Below are 22,326 nucleotides of genomic sequence, written 5' to 3' on the forward strand. Positions count from 1 at the left end.
ATGAACCAACATTCCTTTTCTAAGCAATGTTCAAGCCTTTCTCATGCAAAAACATGACACCTGGTAAAAATTAGTTCTTGATCTTGGGGTAGGGGAAAGTCACAGCTAAATAAAAGTTCTCCTGTTGAACCTAAATAACAGCTTTTACAGATACAAATATAAAAGAAATTTCATTAGTAACATTTTGTAAGAGTTTATTTTGTTGGCAAATATTAACTACAAAAAAACTTAGCACAAATTTTAAAAGCATTTAACCAGTAGAGTCCCTTTTCGAATTACATTATTTTCTCATTAAATGTTTTTTAAATGTGTTGAAGTTGTATGGAAACAAAGGTGCTTCATAAATATAATTTAGGTCATCAAGAAAAAATGTGCCCTGATACCTAATATGCAAAGAAGTTCTATAAGAATGAAAACTGACAAAAGTAGATTCACGAACATTTGTTGGTTACCAGAGGCATTTAAAAAAATCATTTCCCTGGTATAAGGAGGTCTCTATCAGGAAGCAGTGTTTCTCTGTTTTTGTTCCTGTGAATGAGAAGATTTAAATGAGAAACATACAAGCCACAACCTTTCACATTATTTTTAATTTCTGTTCCAGTGTGGAGTCCAATATTTAGTAATCTGTAAAGGGCAAAACCACTATCCTGGTACTTTTTGTAATGGTAGAAGGATAAAACTATGACATCTTCAAACACAGACTACAGTGCCATTGTTTTTAAATGTATAGGAGGCCAAGGCTCACTGCTATGCCAACCTTTACCCCAGCTAGCCCTTCCCTATTCCCTCCACTCCAGATGCATTTATGTTTGCACACATGCAATTTAAACTCTACATGGAGAAATGAGTTTTGGTGAGAATTAGTAATGGAAACTGAAGCAGAACATTGCTGCTCTCTTCAGCTTAATATCATCTTCCACCATGGCCAAGATGCTGCTATTTAAAGAATGCTGTCAGTCTCATTAAACACACTTGGGCAAATCACTCTAGGCAGCTGTTTTTACCAAAGAATCTAACTAATCCTATGCACCATTACTCAAACTTAGTAGGGCTTCTTCTCAAGTAAATATGAACAGAACTGGGTCATAAGGTTACCATCTAATACATCCAGTACTACAGAAAGTTGTTGAATATGAGCACTGGGAATGGGGCTATTGGTTTGTTTTTGTTCCTGTTTTTTTTTATATACAGTGGTACCTCAGGTTACATACGCTTCAGGTTACATACACTTCAGGTTACAGACTCTGCTAACCCAGAAATAGTGCTTCAGATTAAGAACTTTGCTTCAGGATAAGAACAGAAATCGTGCTCCAGCTGCGCGGCAGGAGCAGGAGGCCCCATTAGCTAAAGTGGTGCTTCAGATTAAGAACAGTTTCAGGTTAAGTATGGACCTCCGGAACAAATTAAGTACTTAACCCAAGGTACCACTATATTTTGGGTTTTAATTTTGTATTTTTTGGCTGTGAACTGCCCTGTGATCTGTGGAATAAGTGCAGTATAAAATTTAATTAAAATAATACTCTTGGATCCTCTACCAGCAACATAAGTTGGATGCTCAAGTTTCACAGTATTAAAAACACAAACTCTGAACATCTTTTCTATGCTAATTTTCACATTTAGTTAGTCTCTACTATGTCTTTTATGACTCTTATTATCTTCAAATCATTTGTTCTACAATTCAAATATAGCATGTGTCTAATGCTAAGGAAGTGGCTTGGGCATTTCAGTCTGCATGCTCCAATTGGTTCAATAAAGAATTTACTCTTCCCTTAAGTTATTAAAAATTCAATATAGTACAACTCAAAGATCATGATACTCAAGTTAGATCCATTCATTTTAATTGGACTACTCTTAAGTAGAATTTAGTTGGATATAATCCTTTGATTTTAAGTCTGAATAAAACAGCATTTGTCTACTAAGCTTGATTCTAGTAGGAATCAGATACCTAAATGATTTAAGACTTCAACTCAGATTTGACACATTCTTACATCCTCTGAATTTGATAAATAAATTTGCCTGCATTACCAAGCTTTTTGAAATGGTTATATAAATAGTTGAAATAAGGCAAGAGAGTGCATTCTTAAATCTCCAAACCCTGTTTGAGTGTAGGCAACATTATGCAGCCTAGAATGTAACATTGTTATTCTCAAAATTGGCAGATAATAAAGCAAGTCCTCAAACTGCTGCTTTGTTGGCATTTCTGTGCAGGTCTTTCCAGCCTCTGCAGCAGGCAGACGAGGGAAAGACTTCTGTGTTTGCTCAACAATGCTACCTCACTAGGAAAGGCAGAATTGGCTGAGGTGTACATCCCCTTTCTGTGATACACAAAATATACTGTATGTTAAAACTTACAGTAAAGCTCAAATGTTCTACAATCTTCTCTGTGGGTTCTTCTAATTCACATGAGTGGCTCTCTTTCTGACATCCTGTTATATCCGGAACTTCTTGCTGCACACTCCTGTCCTCTTTAAAGTTACATTTTGTTTCATCTTCAATGCCTCTTGTAAATTCTTGTATGTGGCTAGGTCTGTCCAGTTCAACCAGGCTTTGATCTGTGCTGTTCTCTATTCTATCAGTAGCTTGATCACCTGGTTTGGTATCTAATCCACCCTGCAAGAAGTAACATATCACTGAATTTGTGGAACAATATTATGTCATCAAAAATCAACAAAAAATACAAACAGTGCCATTCCATACATATATTCTCAGAAGTAAGTTTCACTGAGTTCAATGGGGCTTAGTCTCAGAAAACTGGATATAGGATTGTGGCCTTAATAGGGTATCTCAATCTGTTATTTTAGTAACGGTTTTACTGTGAAAGGTGGTCCTCTTTGGGTATAGGTATGTATCACAAGTGAGATTTGACCATTATCTCTAAACCCTGCGACAACAGATTTTGTCATACCTCAGTTCCATTCTGTGAGCTCAGTAAGACCCTCTGATGCACAGAAACAGAACTGGACAAAGAAAAACCACTAAAGGGGACACAAATGACTCTCAATGAGAACAACCTATGCTAAGACAACATTACTTTCTCCCATGGGTGTAATGTGGATGGGAGAGCAACATGGCTGTCCACATATGAGGGATGGCTTGTTGCAGTATCTTTCTTGCAAAAGCTACCTCTGAAACAAATGGGTCTAATTTGTGATAAGTACAAGTGTTACGTGTGGACAACATGGCTGCTTGCCATATTTTATGAATAGGGTGTTTATGGAGAAAGCTGCAGCAGCTGCAGCCCTGGTATAGAAATGTGTAGTGCCTCATAAACCGATGAAATACAGGCTTTGATCCATTGAGAACTGCTGGAATTAGAAACCTTATTGCCTAAAGTGGTCAGGTGAAAAGAGGGAAATAGTGTGCTTATTTGCTTGAATGTATTCATTCTATGTATGTATCTTGACAGCCGTGTGAATATTCAAAGAGTACCAAGCCCATTCAGTTGGGTAAGGAGGAGAAGGAGTCCAGAAGCTAAGAGCTGAGAGGGAAAGATAGCTGAGACATTGCGGATGTTTTTTGAATGTGCCATACACAGTAGAACATATTCTTTTCTACTGTCCATTGTACAACCAGCTACGCAAATGCATGCTATTCCCTTTTTCTGGGTAGTCTAACATCATGGCACAATGAAAATATCAGATTCTATCTGTATGACATTAACCCGGAAGTAACTGCAAGGGTGGCTGAGTTTTTATCTACAGTATCTCTCAGAGTGGTGAATGGCACTATTTAGTGGGAAGAAACTCCAATGAAAATCCTCATTATTACATATTTTTACATGGCTGTTTATTTGTATATATTTTAAATTTTTATATATGGATGTTTCATGATGGGCTATATTTATAATGCCTAATAAAGGTCTGGTGAAGTAAGATAGAGAATAAAACTAGATAGCAGAGAACAAAAGCTCTTCTGCCCTTTGATCAAAAAGGTAGTGCAGAGAGATAAACAGATAGATAACGGGGGAAAGGCTGTAAAAAAGCTGTGGAGACTAAAAGGCTCCTCCCTTTAATATAAAACAAAACTATGACCACAGAAAAGGATATAAGCAGAAGGAGCATATAAAAGACACCAGGTCTGAGAGAGAAAACAGAGAAACTTCAGAAAGAGGCAATCAACTGGGCCTGCTCCAAGCAAAGGCAGAAAACAAAGTGAGGTCTGACAAAATCTGTTATGTCATAGGGCTTCCAGGCTTCAAGCTACAAGAGACATCCAACACCCAAGGGAGAAAAATTTCTTATAAATAACAGTCTGAAACATCTATCAATTTGATATTCAAACATACTAAAAATTAAGTGTTTTTCTTAAGACATTTCATTTAGTACCCTGCCCAACATATTATCTATCAACTTACAGGACGGTCTTCACTGTTCTTTTTTTCTGTTTTTGTTTGTGAATTTACCTCTTCTGAAAACTGAAAAACCAAGGTGAACCAAGGTCATTAAATAATTAAGGCTACAAACCCCCAGCTAGGTCTCACTGAACTGAATGAGACTGATTTCTGAGTAGACATGTTTAAGTGCACTATACATCTTATTAAACATAACGCATTTTAATAAAGCCAGCTCCATGCTTTAAAACAACTGAAAATGGTTTTGCTCCAACTGGCTTTCGCAGCTGGATAAATGGGTCTTTACCATGAGTGTCTATTTTGTTAGGATTTTAGTCTTGCTTTAAATTTATTTGCTGTTTTTGATACTCTTATGTGAAAATTGTGTTAAGGTGTTTTTTAGAAGGCAGTTATGAAATTAGTGCATCCCTAATTGGTAGTTGAGGTGCCTGTCAAGAATTGTTTTTAATGCAGATTAAACCTCCTGCGTTAATAACTACAGAAAATTCAGTTCTTTTTCCTCATTATTTGCATTAAAGATTCCAAACTGAATTGTTAAATTCCCATATACATCTCCTAAGAGTATAGTTCTCAAACAGGAGAGAACATATTGGCTAGCCCTTCCGGCTCTGTCCAGGTCATGCAAATTACCAACTTCCTGGACCCAGGAACTACTCATCCACAGAGCTTCCATTTTGCTAGGATTCAGGCTCAAGTTTATTAGCCCTTATCCAGTCCACCACTACATCCAGACACCAGACAGCAGCCTTTTTTTGACCATTCTCAAGTCAGGAATTGCATAGAAACAGAATTGGGCATCATCAATGTACTTATGACAGCTTGGTCCAAAATACCTAATGACCATTCCCAACAGGTTAATGTAGATGATAAATAGCACTGGAGACAAAGTGTCCTGTGGCACCCATACCTCAAAAGACAAGGAGCCAAGGAGAACTCATCCAGTGAAACCCTCGGGAACTGCCTCTGGAAATAAGACCGGAACCGCTCAGAATAGTGCCCCTGATGGGTCCAGCAGGATACCATGGTTAATGGTATTGAAAGCTGACAAGTTAAGAGCAACAGGGTCGTGCTTCCCTTGTCCCTTTCCCAACAGAGGTCATGCATTAGGGTGACCAAGGAAGATTCAGTTCCAAACCTGTGCATGAACGAAGTTAAAAAGGATCTGGATAACCTGATTTCTCCAGACACGCCTGTAGCTGCGTCACCATAACACTCAAGGAAGTATTTGTGATTGGGCAGTTGTTGTTAAATACCATGGAGTCCAGGGTGGTTTTTTTCAGGAATGACTATACTATTACCTTCTTCAAGATGTCTGGCATAACCTCAGGCAGAGATGCATTCATCACACCAAAATCCTATCTAGTTACACCCCTCTAGCTAGCTTTAACCAGCCATGAACGAAAATGGTCCAAAGGGCATATTTTTGGGTGCAGACTCACAAGCACCCTGTCAATGCCATTCGGCTGCAAAAACTGAAAATGATCCCACAAAATGTGGCTTGATGGAAACTTCACTTAGGACTGCATCAATCATGGCTTCTAGCTCACTACAGAGATGAATAGGCTTTCTTTGCCACTTTCATTTTCACAGCAGGCACAATTATGTGCTTTAGCACAGGTTTGGTAATCTTTGAAGTGGGACTTCCACCATTTGTGCTCTAGCTAGCATCTAGCTTCTTTCATCGCATGAAGTCCTGAGTCAGAACAGCAAGAGCAGTTTCAGTATGGAAATAGTCCTAGGTTCTACAACACAATGCCAGAGACTGTCTCCACTTGCTTGGTCTGGGAGGCTGCTGGATGACAATATATATATATATATATATATATATATATATATATATATATATATATACACGCAGGTTTTGGTGTCCTCGGGTGTCTTCCCGTGTAAAAGTTGGGGTGTCTAGGCGACGTTTCGACGAGGTCTCACTCGTCATCTTCAGGCTGGTGCTTTCGGCTTCTTGTTACTGGAACAGAGCAGGATCTCAGTGTTTGAGTTCCTATAAATACTGTAGAGGGGGTGTGGTGTATAGCCTCCAATGTTCTGGGCAGAGAGGAAGTTCCCAGGCTAGTGTGCCTTTTCTTCTTTTGTTCCTTAATTACTTGAGAGGTATCTTGAGTGATTTCTTGAGTGATATCCTGAGTACCACTTAGGTGGGTCATTAGGTGTGGATTAGTTGTTAAAGTCTTTGTGTCTTGACCTCTTGAACTTTGTGAAGAGTTTTCCTGAGAAGATGGCTGTACTGTACTTAGTTGTGCTCTGGCTTGGCTTCGTGTATAGGGGCGAGCTGTGGTTTTGTGGCTTGTGTCAGCCAGGTCTGTGTAGGGATTGCAGGGGGGTGCAGCATCCGGAGGTGCCACCATGGATTGGCTACTGGATGGTGTCTGTAATTCATCTGTGGAGAGGGTCTGGGTTTGGGTCTGGTGTGGTTGATTGGTGTTGGCGTTCTGTGTGCCTCTGGATCTGGTGTCAGTTTTTGTGGGGAGGGCTAATTTCCAGATGTCTGGCAAGCGGGATGTGTCGTCACGCTTGTTCATGTTGTGAGGGTGTTTCTCTATCTCGATGGCTTCCATGATTATTCTCTTGTGGTGATGTTCCGTGTTAAAGAGCAATTTGGAATCTGCAAAATTAATTTCGTGTCCTGTTTCTTTCATGTGTTGGAAAAGAGAGGAAGTTTTTTCTTCTTTTTTGACGGCATTCTTGTGTTCTGCGATACGTGCATTTATTCGTCTGTTTGTTTGTCCAATGTACGTGGCTGGGCAGACTTTGCAGGGTATTTCATAGATCCCTTGGTTTCATAGATCCCTGCAATCCCTACACAGACCTGGCTGACACAAGCCACAAAACCACAGCTCGCCCCTATACACGAAGCCAAGCCAGAGCACAACTAAGTACAGTACAGCCATCTTCTCAGGAAAACTCTTCACAAAGTTCAAGAGGTCAAGACACAAAGACTTTAACAACTAATCCACACCTAATGACCCACCTAAGTGGTACTCAGGATATCACTCAAGAAATCACTCAAGATACCTCTCAAGTAATTAAGGAACAAAAGAAGAAAAGGCACACTAGCCTGGGAACTTCCTCTCTGCCCAGAACATTGGAGGCTATACACCACACCCCCTCTACAGTATTTATAGGAACTCAAACACTGAGATCCTGCTCTGTTCCAGTAACAAGAAGCCGAAAGCACCAGCCTGAAGATGACGAGTGAGACCTCGTCGAAACGTCGCCTAGACACCCCAACTTTTACACGGGAAGACACCCGAGGACACCAAAACCTGCATTCCTGTACCCGTGAAAATCTACGAAAGCAAATATATATATATATATATATATATATATATATATATATATATCTATATCTATATCTATATCTATATCTATATCTATATCTATATATATCTATATATAGCACATCACCTGATTGCAAAACCTAAATATTACCTTTACTGAAGCATCTCCTCTGTCATAAGGTCCTCTCTTGATGGAGTAAATATTGTACGTATTCTCCATTTTTTCTATAATGTTGACACCATTTTCCCCTGCATCAATTGGCTGAAGATGTAGCATTTGTTCTTGTATTGCTCTGGTCCTTGGAGGAAGTGCAGGAGGTGGCTGTTTATCCCTTGGGGGAAGTGCAGGAGGTGACTGTTTTCCCCTTGGGGGAAGTGCAGGCGGCTGTTCATCTGTTGGAGGAAGTGCTGGAGGTGGCCGCTTGTCTGAGTAGCTTAACATCCTTAGCGCATTCACTGAGCTTCCAGCCCCAAAGCAGAAACCCTACAAAAGAGACGCCCTTGTAAGTACTCTGACAAACTTTGTTTCCACTCCTCCTTTTAACACGGGTTTTTACATTGTTTTGTTTGGAAAATAGGCTCAAGATCTGTGTTCCTATATATTCATTAAAATAAGATAATTTTTTCAAGAGATTTTCTTCATTATCAACTATTCTTAGTCAGACATAGTGGAAATAGTATTTCTGTAACTGCCCTATATAACAGAGAATTAAATTCTTGGACTTACTTATATTCATTAAAGAATAGAGCTTTATAAATGAGTATTACTTTTAGTCAGTCCACATAACAGAAAATGCCAAATTATGTACCACTGCTGTGGCATTCATGTTAAATAATCCAATTTTCTATTTCATAAATCTTTAAATATGGATAATTTGTTTCTTTGTGTTCTAGACTCTAGAATACTTCAGTATGGAGAAAGATTATACTATCCTTGAAAAATAAATTGCTATTTATGCCCCAAAATATTAGCTGTAGATGTCAACAAGTCTTCCTTATCTTCTAACACTTCTTTCTTAGGACTAGAAAGAGCAACAATATACAATCACAGCTGCCTCTTCTTGCACAAGGAGGTGGAACAACTGTGCTAGAACTAAGATGTTATTTCTGGAACTACCTTGTCTATCACTCACAGGTAAGTAGCTAATTGTACCCTTACTTCAGTCTTACTGGTGTTAACTTGTTGAGCAAATCCATTGTTAGCTGTATCTACTTTCACAATTTCTAATCCATGTGTGCAGTACTGGATCCCCCATGTGTCTGTGCATGTACATACCAAAACTGCTATTGCTATGATCACCAGCACTGGAATATGTAGCAGCAATGGAATCTCTTTCATGAGTGCTTTAATAAATTCACCAATTCCTTGACCTATGTGTTTCAATGGCTCCGTTACAAAATTGGTAAATGTAACAGCCAATGCCTAAAACCAGACAGAAAGTAAAATTAGAATGATAGCGAAGCTGTCAGAATTAAACAAAATACAAATGACTCAGTTAGAAAAAGAGAATACCTTTGTTGGAGGAACAAGCCAAATAGGATTTACTAATACGGTTTCATAATACTTTTGACAAGGATCATCTTGGAACGTCATCGAGCTTCTAAACCATTCTATAGTTAAAAAGCAACAAGTCATACAACTAACAAAAAAAAGCAAGTATATTTTGGTTGTAAGGATGAATAAATAACTAGATGTTTTCAGTGTGTAATAAGAAGTCATATATAGACAGTGAGGAGGACGTAAACACTTAACTATACTTGTCTTATCAAAAGAAATAATAGAAGATCTGGAAGGAAATGATTTTCTAATATTTACACCAACAGTCAGGGTATTTTAAAGTATATTTGCTAAATTGGGGGTAAGCCCCGTCTTGAGTGGAAGACATGGCTGAAGAACAATTTGCAGAATGGAACACACCCACCCCCAACCTGCCAGATTGGTATTTGGGCACTGTGGTATAAACCATTGAGCCTTGGGCTTGCCGATCAGAAGGTCGGTGGTTCGAAATCCCGCAACGGGGTGAGCTCCTGTTGTTTGGTCCCAGCTCCTGCCAATCTAGCAGTTCGAAAGCATGTGTAAGTGCAAGTAAATAGGTACCACCCTGGCGGGAAGGTAAACGGCGTTTCTGTGTGCTGCTCTGGTTTCGCCAGAAACGGCTTAGTCATGCTGGCCACATGACCAGGAAAAATGCTCTGCGGACAAACGTCGGCTCCCTCAGCCAGTAAAGCGAGATGAGCGCCGCAACCCCAGAGTCGTTCACGTCTGGACTTAACTGTCAGGGGTCCTTTACCTTTACCTTTACCTTTTTAGGTAAGCAATATAGCAAAATGGCTAAACAAACTATAGCAAAACTATAAACTATAGCAAAAACCAATATTGCAAAAGGGCTAAACAAATGGCAAATGGCACTTTCTTTCCTCAGGAGGAGGAAGTATCCATACATTGGTCTGCTGCCAAAGTCGCATTTACTTGCTTTTCGTCCTGTTTTGTTCTGATTAGGTACATAAGTAAAATGTAACAGATACAAAGAAACTTGTTACTTTCCCTCTGTATTCTCTTCCCCAGGCCCTTTTCTCCTAGCACTACAATGGGAGAGTGTAACAGAGAAAGGTTCTTAGAAGTTTGCTAACCTAGATTATCAGACTCAGTTCTCCTCCGAAATGGCTATTTGGTTTAGCAGTAGCACTAGAAGAGTGCACTGGGCTGAAAAGGCCAAGGGTGATGCTGAACTTCTCCAGTATTCATGTCTTCATTTCCCTTCATCCCACTAAAATGCCTTTCTCTGTCATTTTTTTAGATGTTCAGCAGACCTGATTCCCAAACCCTAGTCTATCGCCAAAAAAACTAGTTTGGGCTCAACAACAAGCAGACAATATGTCTTCTGTAGATATCTCAAGGAGCACATCCACCTGACTTGTTCAAAGACAATTACATTAAATGAATCTACCACCAGGAAAGAGATTCATTTCAGAAGATTATCAGTGAGCCAGCTGTATGAATGACACAGTCCAACTAAGCAAGTTGAAATGCTTGAATATACAGGCAATGTTTCAGGAATAATTATGTTTGAATCATTATATTGGCACAAGGAAGAAGTGACCCAGAGAGTAAAATCAGCAATATCAGAAATGTGTTGTTGGCATCTGTCTTGAGAGACAATGGAATGTGCCGCCAGGGTGTGAAGCCAAATCTCTGCATTAGCAGCACTGAAGTGACCTTGCCGGAACACAAGCCTGAGCAATGTGTATGGAAGTCCTTGACTGCCTAGACAAAACCCTGCTCTCAGGCTCACTAATGTGGTCCAAAGGAAAACAAAATGTTTGGCAACAGCTTGGAAGCAGGAGTTGCTGGAAGGAGGCATACAAGGAGCCATCCAACCGTCTTAGGTACTCCACTCCACTCCAGATTTGTATCGGGTTTAGAGCCAATCTTAAAAATAAGCTTAAATGTTTACTAAATCAAACAAACAAACAAAAATTTATTTAAACACCCCCCCATCTGGCTGGGTTTCCTCAGCCACTCTGGGCAGCTCCCAACAGAATAATAATAATAATAATAATAATAATAATAATAATAATAATGTGACAAAACATCAAACATTAAAAACTTCCCTAAACAGGACTGCCTTCAGATGTCTTCTAAAAGTCAGATAGTTGTTTATTTCCTTGGCATCTGATGGGAGGGAGTTCCACAGGGCAGGCGCCACTACCGAGAAGGAAATCTGACATGGAAAGTTAGCAAGCAAAAGAAAAACAGCTCACCTATTAGACCATCACTCCAGCGGATCTTCTCAGCACATACAGTATCAAATTTTCCCATTTTTGCCACTTCAGCTTGATGCTGAGCAAAGGCTACCTACAACAGAAACAAAAGGATTTTAACAATTTAACAAAATTGTTAAATCAATTTCATTTTGGAATATTTTTTTAAAAAGTGGATGAAAATCCCACTGCCCTCTGTTTCCACAGAGCCTGTGGGAAATTCCTTATGACTTAATATTTTGTTGTTTTTTTTTTTTGTACTGTATTAATGCAATTTGATGTTACTTGTAAACTGTCTTGGTAGGATTTGTATCCTAAAAGCAGGATATAAATAAATCCAACTAATATACTTCCAAATGCAGCTGCAACTTTCATATACAATAAAACTGAATAATTCAAAGCTATTAAAAGTCTACTTCTTAAAACATATGATTATTCAAAACAGATTGCACACATATGGCTCTTGAGGTCAAGCACTCTTCTTTCTGTGACTGAGCCATAAAGTTACTGAAAAATAGCAGAGGGGAAAGAGTCTATTAGACCTGCTGCAGCACACTGTGAATTTTATAAGATTGGCACACAGGATAATAAAAGTTCAAAACTACTGAACTGCTAGTAAATCATGGAGAAGGAAAGACCAATGTGCCAATCTCACTAGACCGTAACGAGAACGAACCTGACATATTTTAAAATAGTTTTGTACAAGTGTCCCAAAATAGCCTCTGATTATTACTGGATCAATATCAAAATGTGCCGGATAAGATCATTTTTTGTTTTAAGGGTAGCAAGTGTGGTAGCCTGAGTTTATATTGAGCCCTGTTAAGTTATTGAGCTAAATAGTGAGTGGCACAATATTTTCTGTATTTTCAGGGCACACTGATATCCACTTCCCCATTACTACTTAATAAACACTAATAATTGTTTACCTTATATAGGTACATCCAGTTCCACCCAAAACTGATGAGAAAACTTACGAATAAAACACGTTTTAGCTGTGTAAACCAACCAATGCGTGTCCATAGTTCTGTAGCAACTATTACTGAAATGCACACTAAACACAGAAGTACCTTTTAGAAAACAAGAGATAAAAAGAGAGATAAATTGCAAAAGAATTATACAAGCCAAGACCATTTAAAATGGGAGGAACCTACATTTTTAGCTTTGAAGCATTTTTTGCATTTATCTGATAATAGACAAATTTTCCATTCAGCTTCTGCTTGAGGGAATCATGAGCAGTATGCATTAAAGGGATCATGGGGTGGGGTGGCAGCAGCCTCATTTTGGTTTCTTGAAGTTAAACTGAACAATGCGGAACCATTATCATGTTGGTGAACATTTATTAAACCTCATATTCTAACAGCTATAACTTCTTTTCATTTACAATAGCTTGATGGCAGCCAAATGTGAACTGAAATTTAAACAGATGCCATTCAAATAATCACTCGGCATGAAGCACACTGGTGGATCTCGGGCCAGTCACTACCTCTCTCAGCCTAACCTACCGTACAGGGTTGTTGTGGGGACTGAAGAAGGGGTAAACAATGTGTAACACCTTGACCTCCTTGGAGAAAAAGGTGGGGTATAAATGCAACAAACAAATTTACTTTAGACTTTTGCAGTACATACCCCATGAAGCTGCACTCAAGACAATGCTACAAATTTTGAACTGATTCATATCCCTTTATTTTTGCACACCCAGACATAAATGTGGTGCTGAACTCATGGTAGGAAAGGAGTAATGGCTAGTGGGCTGAAATTTGGATCACAAATTAAGCAGTCCTGACCTACTACTGCTGCCTGAAAACATTAAAAGACTTTATATACTCAGCCTTCAGTGGGACAAAGAACTGCATATAGGTTTTATCTTTTTCTGTCTGGTGCAAGTGAGGTACCCATGATTATATTGGCTGTAGAAAAACACCTTACTGCAGAAAAATTATCTCACCATAAAGACATTATATGCATCAGCCCCAAATGTGTCCTCAAACTTCCATTTCCAAACTTCAGCATCATGATGCCTAAAGTTAATCAGAATATCACTGAGTGCATCATCCAAAGCAGCTGATTTCCAGCCCTCTTCATTAAGGAACCTGTTGATTTCATTAAATGTCTGTCTTGTAAGGATGATCTCAGCATCATAATGCACATCTCCAGTGCTATCATCAGGCTAAAAAACAAGACAACACAGTTGAATTGGCAACTGACATTTCTTGCAGATAATAACAAAGTAATCTGACTGTTAAGCATAGCTAAGCAGAGCATTACTAAATCACACTGACTGACTGCTGTAGTGATGAAGTTAAAGAGCAAAGAATTCTTATACAGTTTATGTGGACGTTACATTATGGGGATTAAGACCTAAAGCCAAAATTATGTATAGTCAAAACACAATGGGTTCAATGGCGGGTGGGACTGTTAGTCTTTTTCTCCAGATGCTTCCCCCCGTTTCCATTTAAAAAAAATTATTTTGCCAAGCATGTAAAGCTGAATGCGCACAAGTTAAATGCATGTAAGTCGCTGTGCAAGGACTAGTCTGTCAAATAATACCATAATTAGGATTTCTCTGCTTAATATTTTCTAAGTACACATTCACCTACACTAGTCTCAAAACCAGGGCAAGTCCAATACATTTTGGCACCCAAGATGAACCATAAAATGGTGTAGCCCCCTGCTCTGCCGAGGACGAACGGGCAAGTGAAGATCTACATCAGCAATAGCAGGTAATGCATTACTTGCAGGCCAGATGTGCTGCCTTTGTGGATCTTGTCGTGTGAGGCAGTCACCTCACCTTACCTCATGGCTGGGCCGGCCCTACTCAAACCTATTACCCAGATTCACAGGTAAAGCTGTTGATGTATATACAGTACCAACAGAAGATGGGAGTTCTGTGAAAATCATATATCAAACCTAATACTGTAGTTATAGAAGTCCTAGATCCAAGGGTTTATTACAAAACAACAACAACAAAAACACACACAAAACAACAACAACAAAAACCAACCCACCAAAAAACCAACCCCAGTGCCAAGGACTAGTTTGGCAAACCTTTTGCAGTCCAAGGGCAGCATTCCTCCTGGGCAACCTTCTGGGGACTGCATGGCAGTGGTGGGTAAGGTTTGAGGCAAAAAGTAGGTATTGTAGAGCAACAGATATGATTCTTACCCTTTTTACAGTTGGCTACATTAAGAGGTTTATACATATCTCTCCACCATGCAAGCAAGCAAGCAAGCAAGCAAGCAAGCAAGCAGGCACACATGTAAGCAGCATTAACACAGCATAATGAGACAGCTGAGTTAAGACAAAGCACTTGAGGAAAGGATACAGCAGTATTAGTGAGGGGTGTGGCCTGGGAAGGAAGCACTGCCTGGGAAGAATCCTGAGGGCCAGATAGGAACACCTTTGAGGAGGAGGGGGGACATTCAGCCCCAAGGCACCTCTAAGAGACTTTGCCCAAGACAAAGTCTATATAAGCCTACAGAACCAAACCCATCTTATCCACGAATATAGGGTGTTTTCATGTTTTATGTAAGATTACTTGTTAGCCACATGAAAGCAAAGTAAAAGAGAAAAAAATGAATAAATACATGGTTGGGTTCTATGACATACTTACTATCTTAACAGTGAATGTGCTGCTTGCATAGGACACTGCTAAGAATACATGTTAATCTTTAAATGAGCGAATGTATATAGCAATAAGAATGTTGGCTTATTCAGATACTCACAAGACCAAGTCTTCCAGCTTCAATTAAAATCTTATTCAAATATCTCTTAAAAACATGGATGCTATTGTTTTCATATAACTTGGCTTTATCTCTCTTTTCATATTCTTCAAGCTGCAAATATAAAGTGTTTCAATATCACATTTTACCAATCTTAATTCATGTAGTATATACAGTGGTACCTTGGATTACATATGCTTCAGGTTAAATACACTTCAGGTTACAGGCTCTGCTAACCCAGAAATAGTACCTCAGGTTAAGAACTTTGCTTCAGGATGAGAACAGAAATCATGCTCCGGCGGCACAGCGGCAGCAGGAGGCCCCATTAGCTAAAGTGGTGCTTCAGGTTAAGAACAGTTTCAGGTTAAGAACGGACCTCCGGAATGAATTAAGTACTTAACCCAAGGTACCACTGTAATACGTATACTGTGGCCAGACAATGCCTTAGCCAAGCAATAATTCATTGTACAGTGGTACCTTGGTTTACAACCACAATCCGTTCCGGAGGTCCGGTTGTAAACCAAAACAGGTTGTAACCCAAGGCGCGCTTTCACCAATGGGGCCTCCCCCCCAAAATTGTTTGTAATCCAAAAAAAGGGACATGCACTTCCAGGTTTGACGTGGTTTTAAACCAAATGTTTGTAATCCAAAGCGGTTGCAAACCACGGTACCACTGTAGTGTGTATATTGATTAGACTAACACGTAGGCTAATGTTCACATGTAGGCTAAGGTCCATTGATTGCAGAGGCGCTCTGGCCTTTAATAACTGAAATCTACTTGCTGAAAGCATCCCCAAAACACAGTTCAAGATCTGTTTATGTTCAAGAGATTTGACTCCAGACATGTATTGAAACCTATTTTAAAAATGAAACTTGTGACCCATCATGCCAAATGTAGTCCATCAGCTAAGAATGGCACCTAACAGGAGCATAATGAGCTGCTTGCTTTTGATGTCTGCTGAAATACAGAGTTATCAAACAACTGGCAGCTTATGATATATAGCTGGTGAGCCAGGTTCGGCTTGGTGGGTCAAAAACTATACATGCCTATTATAAACAAAGGTCAATGTCCCAAGAAACAGTCTATGTTTCTACATCTGATCTTTTGCATATACAGGGGCTATTGTGGTAGATCTTCATAGTAGCTCAACACTCTACGCATAGTAGCTAATAATACAATAACAAATACTGCCTTGCAGGCACTAATACTGCAATCCCACATTTACCTGGAGTTAAGTCTCAGTTAACTCCATGGGACTGACTTGTATGCAGTCGTGCAGATGATTGTGCTGTAAACATACAAATCTGCACCTGTTGATGTCAACAATGAAACTCTCACTGGTTTTAATAAAATCAGATTGTGAACCGACCAAATAGTTAATTAAGAGTATTGATTCGTACCACCACCTATCAATATGAATGCTTAACCGATAATATATTTCTGTGAAGGTGATAGACCAACAATATCTGAATTTATGAAAAGAATATGTAAACAATATTTTCATAAATAAAGCAATATATTAAATATGAATCATCATACATGCAAACAAACCTTAAGAATTAAAGAATCTAGTTGCTTTTGGCATATAGAAACATCCACAATATTTTCTTTTACCACTGATTTTTGGGGAACTTTCTTATCTTCAGAATCATCCTGGTTCACCTGCAGTAACTGTAATCATAGGCATTTCTTAATATTTCTACTGTAATGTATAGACCAGAAATCTCATATCAATATGGTTGCTTCATTTTGCATATTTATTGGAAAAAGAGTAAAGAGAGAAAAGATAGAACTCAACAAAATTTGTCACTCATTGCTGCTGAATGCATAAACAAGAAATAATATCAACAAAATAATTTAACTAATTATATTGTTTGTAGTATAAACATGCTAACCAAATATGTATTTTCCCTCTCATTTATTGGGTTCTCAGCTCACTGGTACTTTGTGTAAATTCAACTGGAGCGATGCAAGTTTCATAATATAATAATAATTTTTTATTTATACCCTGCCCAAACTTCCCTAAACAGGGCTGCCTTCAGATGTCTTCTAAAAGTCAGATAGTTGTTTATTTCCTTGACATCTGATGGAAGGACGTTCCACAGGGCGGGCGCCACTACCAAGAAGGCCCTCTGCCTGGTTCCCTGCAACTTCGCTTTTCGCAGTGAGGGAACCACCAGAAGGGAGTGGAGACGCTCCTTCAGGTACAGTGGGCCAAGGCTGTTTAGGGCTTTAAAGGTCAGCACCAACATTTTGAATTGTGCTCGGAAACATACTGGGAGCCAATGTAGGTCTTTCAAGACTGGTGTTATGTAGTCTCGGTGGCTGCTCCCAGTCATCAGTCTAGCTGCCACATTCTGGATTAGTTGTAGTTTTTGGGTCACCTTCAAAGGTAGCCCCATGTAGAGCGCATTGCAATAGTCCAAGCAGGAGTTAATCAGAGCTCTTGCAAGACAGTCTGCAGGCAGGTAAGGTCTCAGCCTGCAAACCAGATGGAGCTGGTAGACAGCTGCCCTGGACACAGAATTGATCTTCACCTCCACGGACAGCTGTGAGTCCAAAATGACTCCCAGGCTGTGCACCTGGTCCTTCAGGGGCATAGTTACCACATTCAGGACCAGGGAATCCTCCACACCCGCCCTCCCCGTCCCCCCAAAACAGTATTTCTCTGTTGTCAGGATTCAACCTCAATCTGTTAGCCGCCATCCATCAACCGCCTCCAGGCACTCACAGAGGACCTTCACCGCCTTCACAATTTGAAAGAGAGGTAGAGCTGGGTATCATCCACATACTGATGAACACCCAGCCCAAACCACCTGATGATCTCTCCCAGCGGATTCATGTAGATGTTAAAAAACATGGAGGAGAGGACGGAACCCTGAAGTAACCCACAAGTGAGAGCCCAGAGGTCTGAACACTCATTCCCCAACACTACTTTCTGGTCACAGCCCAGGAGGGAGGAGTGGAACCACTGTATAACAGTGCCCCCAGCTCCCAGTTCCTCTAGGCGGTCCAGAAGGATGTCATGGTCAATAGTATCAAAGACCACTGAGTGATCCAGCAGAATTAGGAAACAACTTTCACCTTTGTCCTTATCCCACTGGAGATTATCGACCAGCGTGACCAAGTCAGTTTCAATCCCATGATGAGGCCTGAATCCTGACCGGAAGGGATCCAAATGGTCCGCATCCTCCAGGCGTGCTTGAAGTTGTTCAGCAACCACCTGCTCAATCACCTTGCCCAAGAATGGAAGATTTGAGGCTGGGCCATAGTTGGCCATATCATCTGGGTCTAAGGATGTTTTTTTAAGAAGCAGTTTAATAACTGCCTCTTTCAGTGGGTCTGGGAAGGCTCCCTCACAGAGGGAAGCATTCACCACCCCGCAGAGCCCATCGCCCAGCCCTTCCCGGCTCGCTTTTATTAGCCATGAGTTTCCCATATTCACTGGGAGTCCCATGCCAGCAGAAGCTGCCCAGTATCCCATTCAAAACCACAATCAGTGCACTCAAGAGAGGATGTGCATAGAGAACTGTCCCAAGCCCTCCTGTCCACATGGTGGTACATGTGCAACTGAGAGCACTCAGGGATTATATTTTTTCAAAAACAAATTGAAAAGAAAATACCAATAAAATGTGGAATAATATTTGGCAGCCTTCAAAATCAACCAACTATTACTTCCTTCCAATCCCTTTTTTGTAATTACTCTGTTTGAATCTAAAGATGCAATCAGAGCTCAGTAAGACACCCCTATCAACTAATCAGTTGAGCATTAGGACAGAATGGAATCATTCCAGTAAGAAAAAACAATGTTCAACTCTAGGTTTATTAATTTGTTGCAGTATGTGTTCTGTAAGGGAGGCAATCCAGACATCCATGGTGAACAGGTTCTTTAAAGGGCATCAACTAAACCATTTACTGAACAGCAACTCAAATTCAAAATGTGTACCTTATCAGGCTTTCTCATGGTTCCTGAAGCTGCATCATAGTTTAACATGTCTGTTGGATCAATCCAGTCATCATTTTGAGTTTCACTCCCTCCTATCAGCAGGATTACAGACAGTATCAAAGGAGCTAGCATCATCTGTCACAAAACACAATTGATGGTTTTAGCAGAATCAAAATCCTCTGGGACAAATTGAACTATTTAGTGCTGAACATTCTTCAAGGTAATTTGTCTACGTCATCTGATTACTCTAGTTAAGGAACAAAGAAATATAACTTAATTTACTTGTTAAACTTGTACCCTATCCTTTATGCAAGTAACTCAAGAGTGACATATAAAGTTATCTCTTGCAGTCCCCATTAAATTCTACCTGCTTAGCTTCCAAACACCTTCAAAAACTTGATCTGCAGCATAATTTTACATGAACATCAGATTAGATTAACTAGTATGTGTGGAAGTCTGAGGTTGCACACTCAAATGATGGTCATAAAGTCTAGTAAACTTTACCCTAAATCATGGTTGCGAAACTCTGGCATATGTATGGACAAAGGCAAATCTGATAAAAGCAAGCTATATTAAGCTCCAGTTAAACTTAACTCATATTACCGAAGCCTGACCACAGATATGTTTTAAAAAACAAAACCCAGTCTTCCCATTGACTGCTAGGAGTTTCACAGACCTATTAGTGCCATTCAAAGAATGATACCAATATCCAAACCCAGAATTCAAAAAATAGGAGACTTAAGGGCTGTCACATGGAAGAGAGCACGCTTGTTTTCTCCTGCTCTTGAGGGTAGGACTCGAGGCAATGGCTTCAAGTTACAAGAAAGGAGATTCCAACTAAACATCTGGAAAAACTTTTTGATAGTAAGAGCTGTTCAGCAGTGGAACAGACTCCCACAAGAGGTGGTGGATTGTCCTTCCTTGGAGGTTTTTAAGCAGAGGTTGGATGGCCATCTGTCATGGATGCTTTAGCTGAGATTCCTGCATTGCAGGGGGTTGGACTAGATGACCCTTGGGTCTCTTCCAACTCTAAGTTTCTATGACACATATATAGGGTAGGACATGTTCAAAACCTAGGCCAGGCAGTAGTTGGGAAACTTAACACCACGTTTACAGGGTTCTGGGTGAAATATAATAACATAACTCTTTTACTAGTGTGCCACTTGCTAGACAACTATCTAAGAAAGTCTGGCTGGCATTAAAAAAAGAATTTCACTGAGACTTCTCTGCACACAAACACATTATTTGTTAACAGCAGCATATTTGGTTCTCAAAAAGATTTGCAAGTTTTGTGTCAAAGAAATGAAAGATAGTATTTCCTTTTTCCTCATTGCATAGCAACCTCATACCACCTCTTATCTGCACACACTCCTGCCTACCTGCCTAAATATGGGTAGTGTTCTACAGGTATGCTGCTTGCAGTCCTCCTCATTTCAACGCTGCAAAAGAACAGAAGAGCCTGCTGGATCAGGTCTGTTCTTGCAGCAGCCAACAATCGGAAGGTCTGTGGGAAGCCTGAAGGCAGAAGCTGAGCATAACAGCAGCATTCTCGCCACTCATGGTTCCCAGGTCACAGCAACTGGGGGTTCAAACAAGTAGAGATAAGCCATTGGTACGGAATTAACTGCAGTCAAACATAACTATGAATAAGTGCATGAAAGCGTTAAGACCAGAGATGTCTGTTCCTAGACACAGTCATGTAACTGACCAAAGATGTGCCTAAGCAAGTTCCAAGCTTGGAGCAGGTGTTTGAAGCTATATTTCTTTATTTTCTACCCAATAGTATTCTGCCTGCGTTCTCTTTGCTGCTGCTTGGATAAATGAATCAATCTCTGACCTTTGTAAGCAACACATTTTAAACTTACTTAATAGCATGCAGTCAGTTCGCTGCAAGATGGGTAGAAAGAATGCTGTTTGCAAGCAGGCTAAATAAGATAAAAGGGTCTAACAACATAAAGCTATAGAGCTGCTTGACTTTTGTTAATTTAAACTCTGCTACTGGGGGCTGTCTCCTGCTAGCAGGGACATAGCTAGGGGGTTGGTCAGGTTGGACCACGCTAAGGGCACAGTTGGGGGGCGGGGCGGATACAAAAAAATGCACCTCTCTACTCTGGCTCGGAGTGGGAGCCATCGCAACAGCCTTGCGGGGGGGGTGCTCTCCCCAGTCTGTCCATCAGAGCACAAGGGATTGGGGGGGGGTGATCCATCTCCTTGCCCAGAGCGCAAGGGAGCCCAGCTATGCCTCTGCCTCTTGGGAGTGAATTTAACCCCGCATTTTGAATCCAGGCACCCAGATTCTTTTGTTATTTACTCCCCTCCCCCTTAAAAAAAACCCCCCACATACCTTTGGGTCACAGGCAGGGCTTTTTCAGCCAGAACTCGCCCGAACTCAACTCCGGCACCTCTCAGGTGGGCACCACTGCCATTATAAGAGAACAAGGGAGGCGTCCATAGGGATTTCCGGCTCCTCTTTGTCTAGAAAAATAGCACGGGTCACGGGGATTTGTCTTTTCCTCCCCCCACACCATGGATAGGGTTGGCCACGGCCAGCGAAAGCGAAAGCTGCTGCTTTGAAAAGCGGCGACAGACTCGCACCCGCCCACAACCCTGCCTGCCTGAGAGGGAAAAGGCTTCTCGCCCGCATTAGACGCCGTGCAACCGTCTTGGGGGGGAAATGAAAAGGGGAAGGCGGAACGGCAACCCTGGAGAGGGAAAATGCCTCGTCATCCAGGCCCGGGGGGAGCGGGGAGAACGACAGAAGGAGGACCGAGGCCACGACCACTGCCTGCGGGGCGTCCCCGCCTGAGGGAAAGAGGCGACGGACGGAGGAAAACTGAGGAAACCACCACGCCCACAACCAACGAACACACAACCCCCCCCCCTCCTCTGCATTAGCAGCGCGCGCGCACCACCTGAGGGATTCGCTTCGCCAACCGCCAACGGTTCCTCGCGCTTTTAAAAACAAGCGAACGAAGGCAACGGACCCTCGCAACTTCCGGCGGCCACAGCTCAACCGCTCTTCCTCGGATCCGCGAGCTCGGCCGTCATCTGCCTCGGCCTGGCGTTCGGCGGCTTCCTTCGCTCGCGCCTCTCGATCGGCGGTCGACTTGGCTCGCCTGCCGCGGGCGCTCTGATAGCCGCGTGATAGGGCGGCGGCGGCGGCGGCGAGGTTGGGATGCGTAAGTTTATATCCGTTTAGCTCGGCAGGGCTTTCTTGTCTCGACGACATGCGCGCGGGGTGGTGCTGCAAA

The 22,326-nt window shown here is 41.0% G+C and overlaps 1 protein-coding gene and 1 long non-coding RNA gene across 5 annotated transcripts; one reads left to right on the top strand and one right to left on the bottom strand.

Moving 5' to 3' along the window:
* Positions 1–177: 177 nt before the first annotated feature.
* CLCC1 (chloride channel CLIC like 1) lies at positions 178–22,199 on the bottom strand. Of its 4 annotated transcripts, none has more exons than XM_081865951.1 (14): positions 21,988–22,199; positions 21,420–21,494; positions 19,076–19,210; positions 16,681–16,800; positions 15,132–15,242; positions 13,355–13,576; positions 12,336–12,476; positions 11,410–11,503; positions 9,161–9,258; positions 8,924–9,070; positions 7,799–8,131; positions 4,355–4,414; positions 2,353–2,610; positions 178–528 (listed from the first exon to the last, which is right to left on the bottom strand). In XM_081865951.1, the coding sequence occupies exons 3-14, from the start codon at positions 19,208–19,210 to the stop codon at positions 499–501; spliced, it is 1,749 nt and encodes a 582-aa protein (XP_081722077.1). In that variant the 5' UTR covers positions 21,420–21,494; positions 21,988–22,199; the 3' UTR covers positions 178–498. The 4 variants fall into 4 exon arrangements, with proteins under 4 accessions (XP_081722077.1, XP_081722075.1, XP_081722078.1 ...); XM_081865949.1 differs by having other exon boundaries at positions 21,420–21,550; XM_081865952.1 differs by having other exon boundaries at positions 21,985–22,199.
* LOC309344039 lies at positions 8,013–11,402 on the top strand. The gene is made up of 3 exons (XR_014157569.1): positions 8,013–8,150; positions 8,668–8,782; positions 10,446–11,402. It is a non-coding gene; the product is annotated as an uncharacterized lncRNA (long non-coding RNA).
* Positions 22,200–22,326: the final 127 nt, after the last annotated feature.

Source organism: Podarcis erhardii (assembly GCF_964252035.2).
Source record: "Podarcis erhardii genome assembly, chromosome: 6".
Classification (NCBI taxonomy): domain Eukaryota; kingdom Metazoa; phylum Chordata; class Lepidosauria; order Squamata; family Lacertidae; genus Podarcis; species Podarcis erhardii.

Coding starts and splice junctions, on each gene's coding strand:
- CLCC1 (XM_081865951.1), bottom strand. CDS start 19,210: ATGATGCTAGCTCCTTTGATACTGTCTGTAATCCTGCTGATAGGAGGG. Junction 13,577..15,131: donor AAGCTGGAAGACTTGGTCTT/GTGAGTATCTGA, acceptor CTTGTTTTTTAG/CCTGATGATAGCACTGGAGA. Junction 9,071..9,160: donor GGCTTGTTCCTCCAACAAAG/GTATTCTCTTTT, acceptor GTCTGGTTTTAG/GCATTGGCTGTTACATTTAC.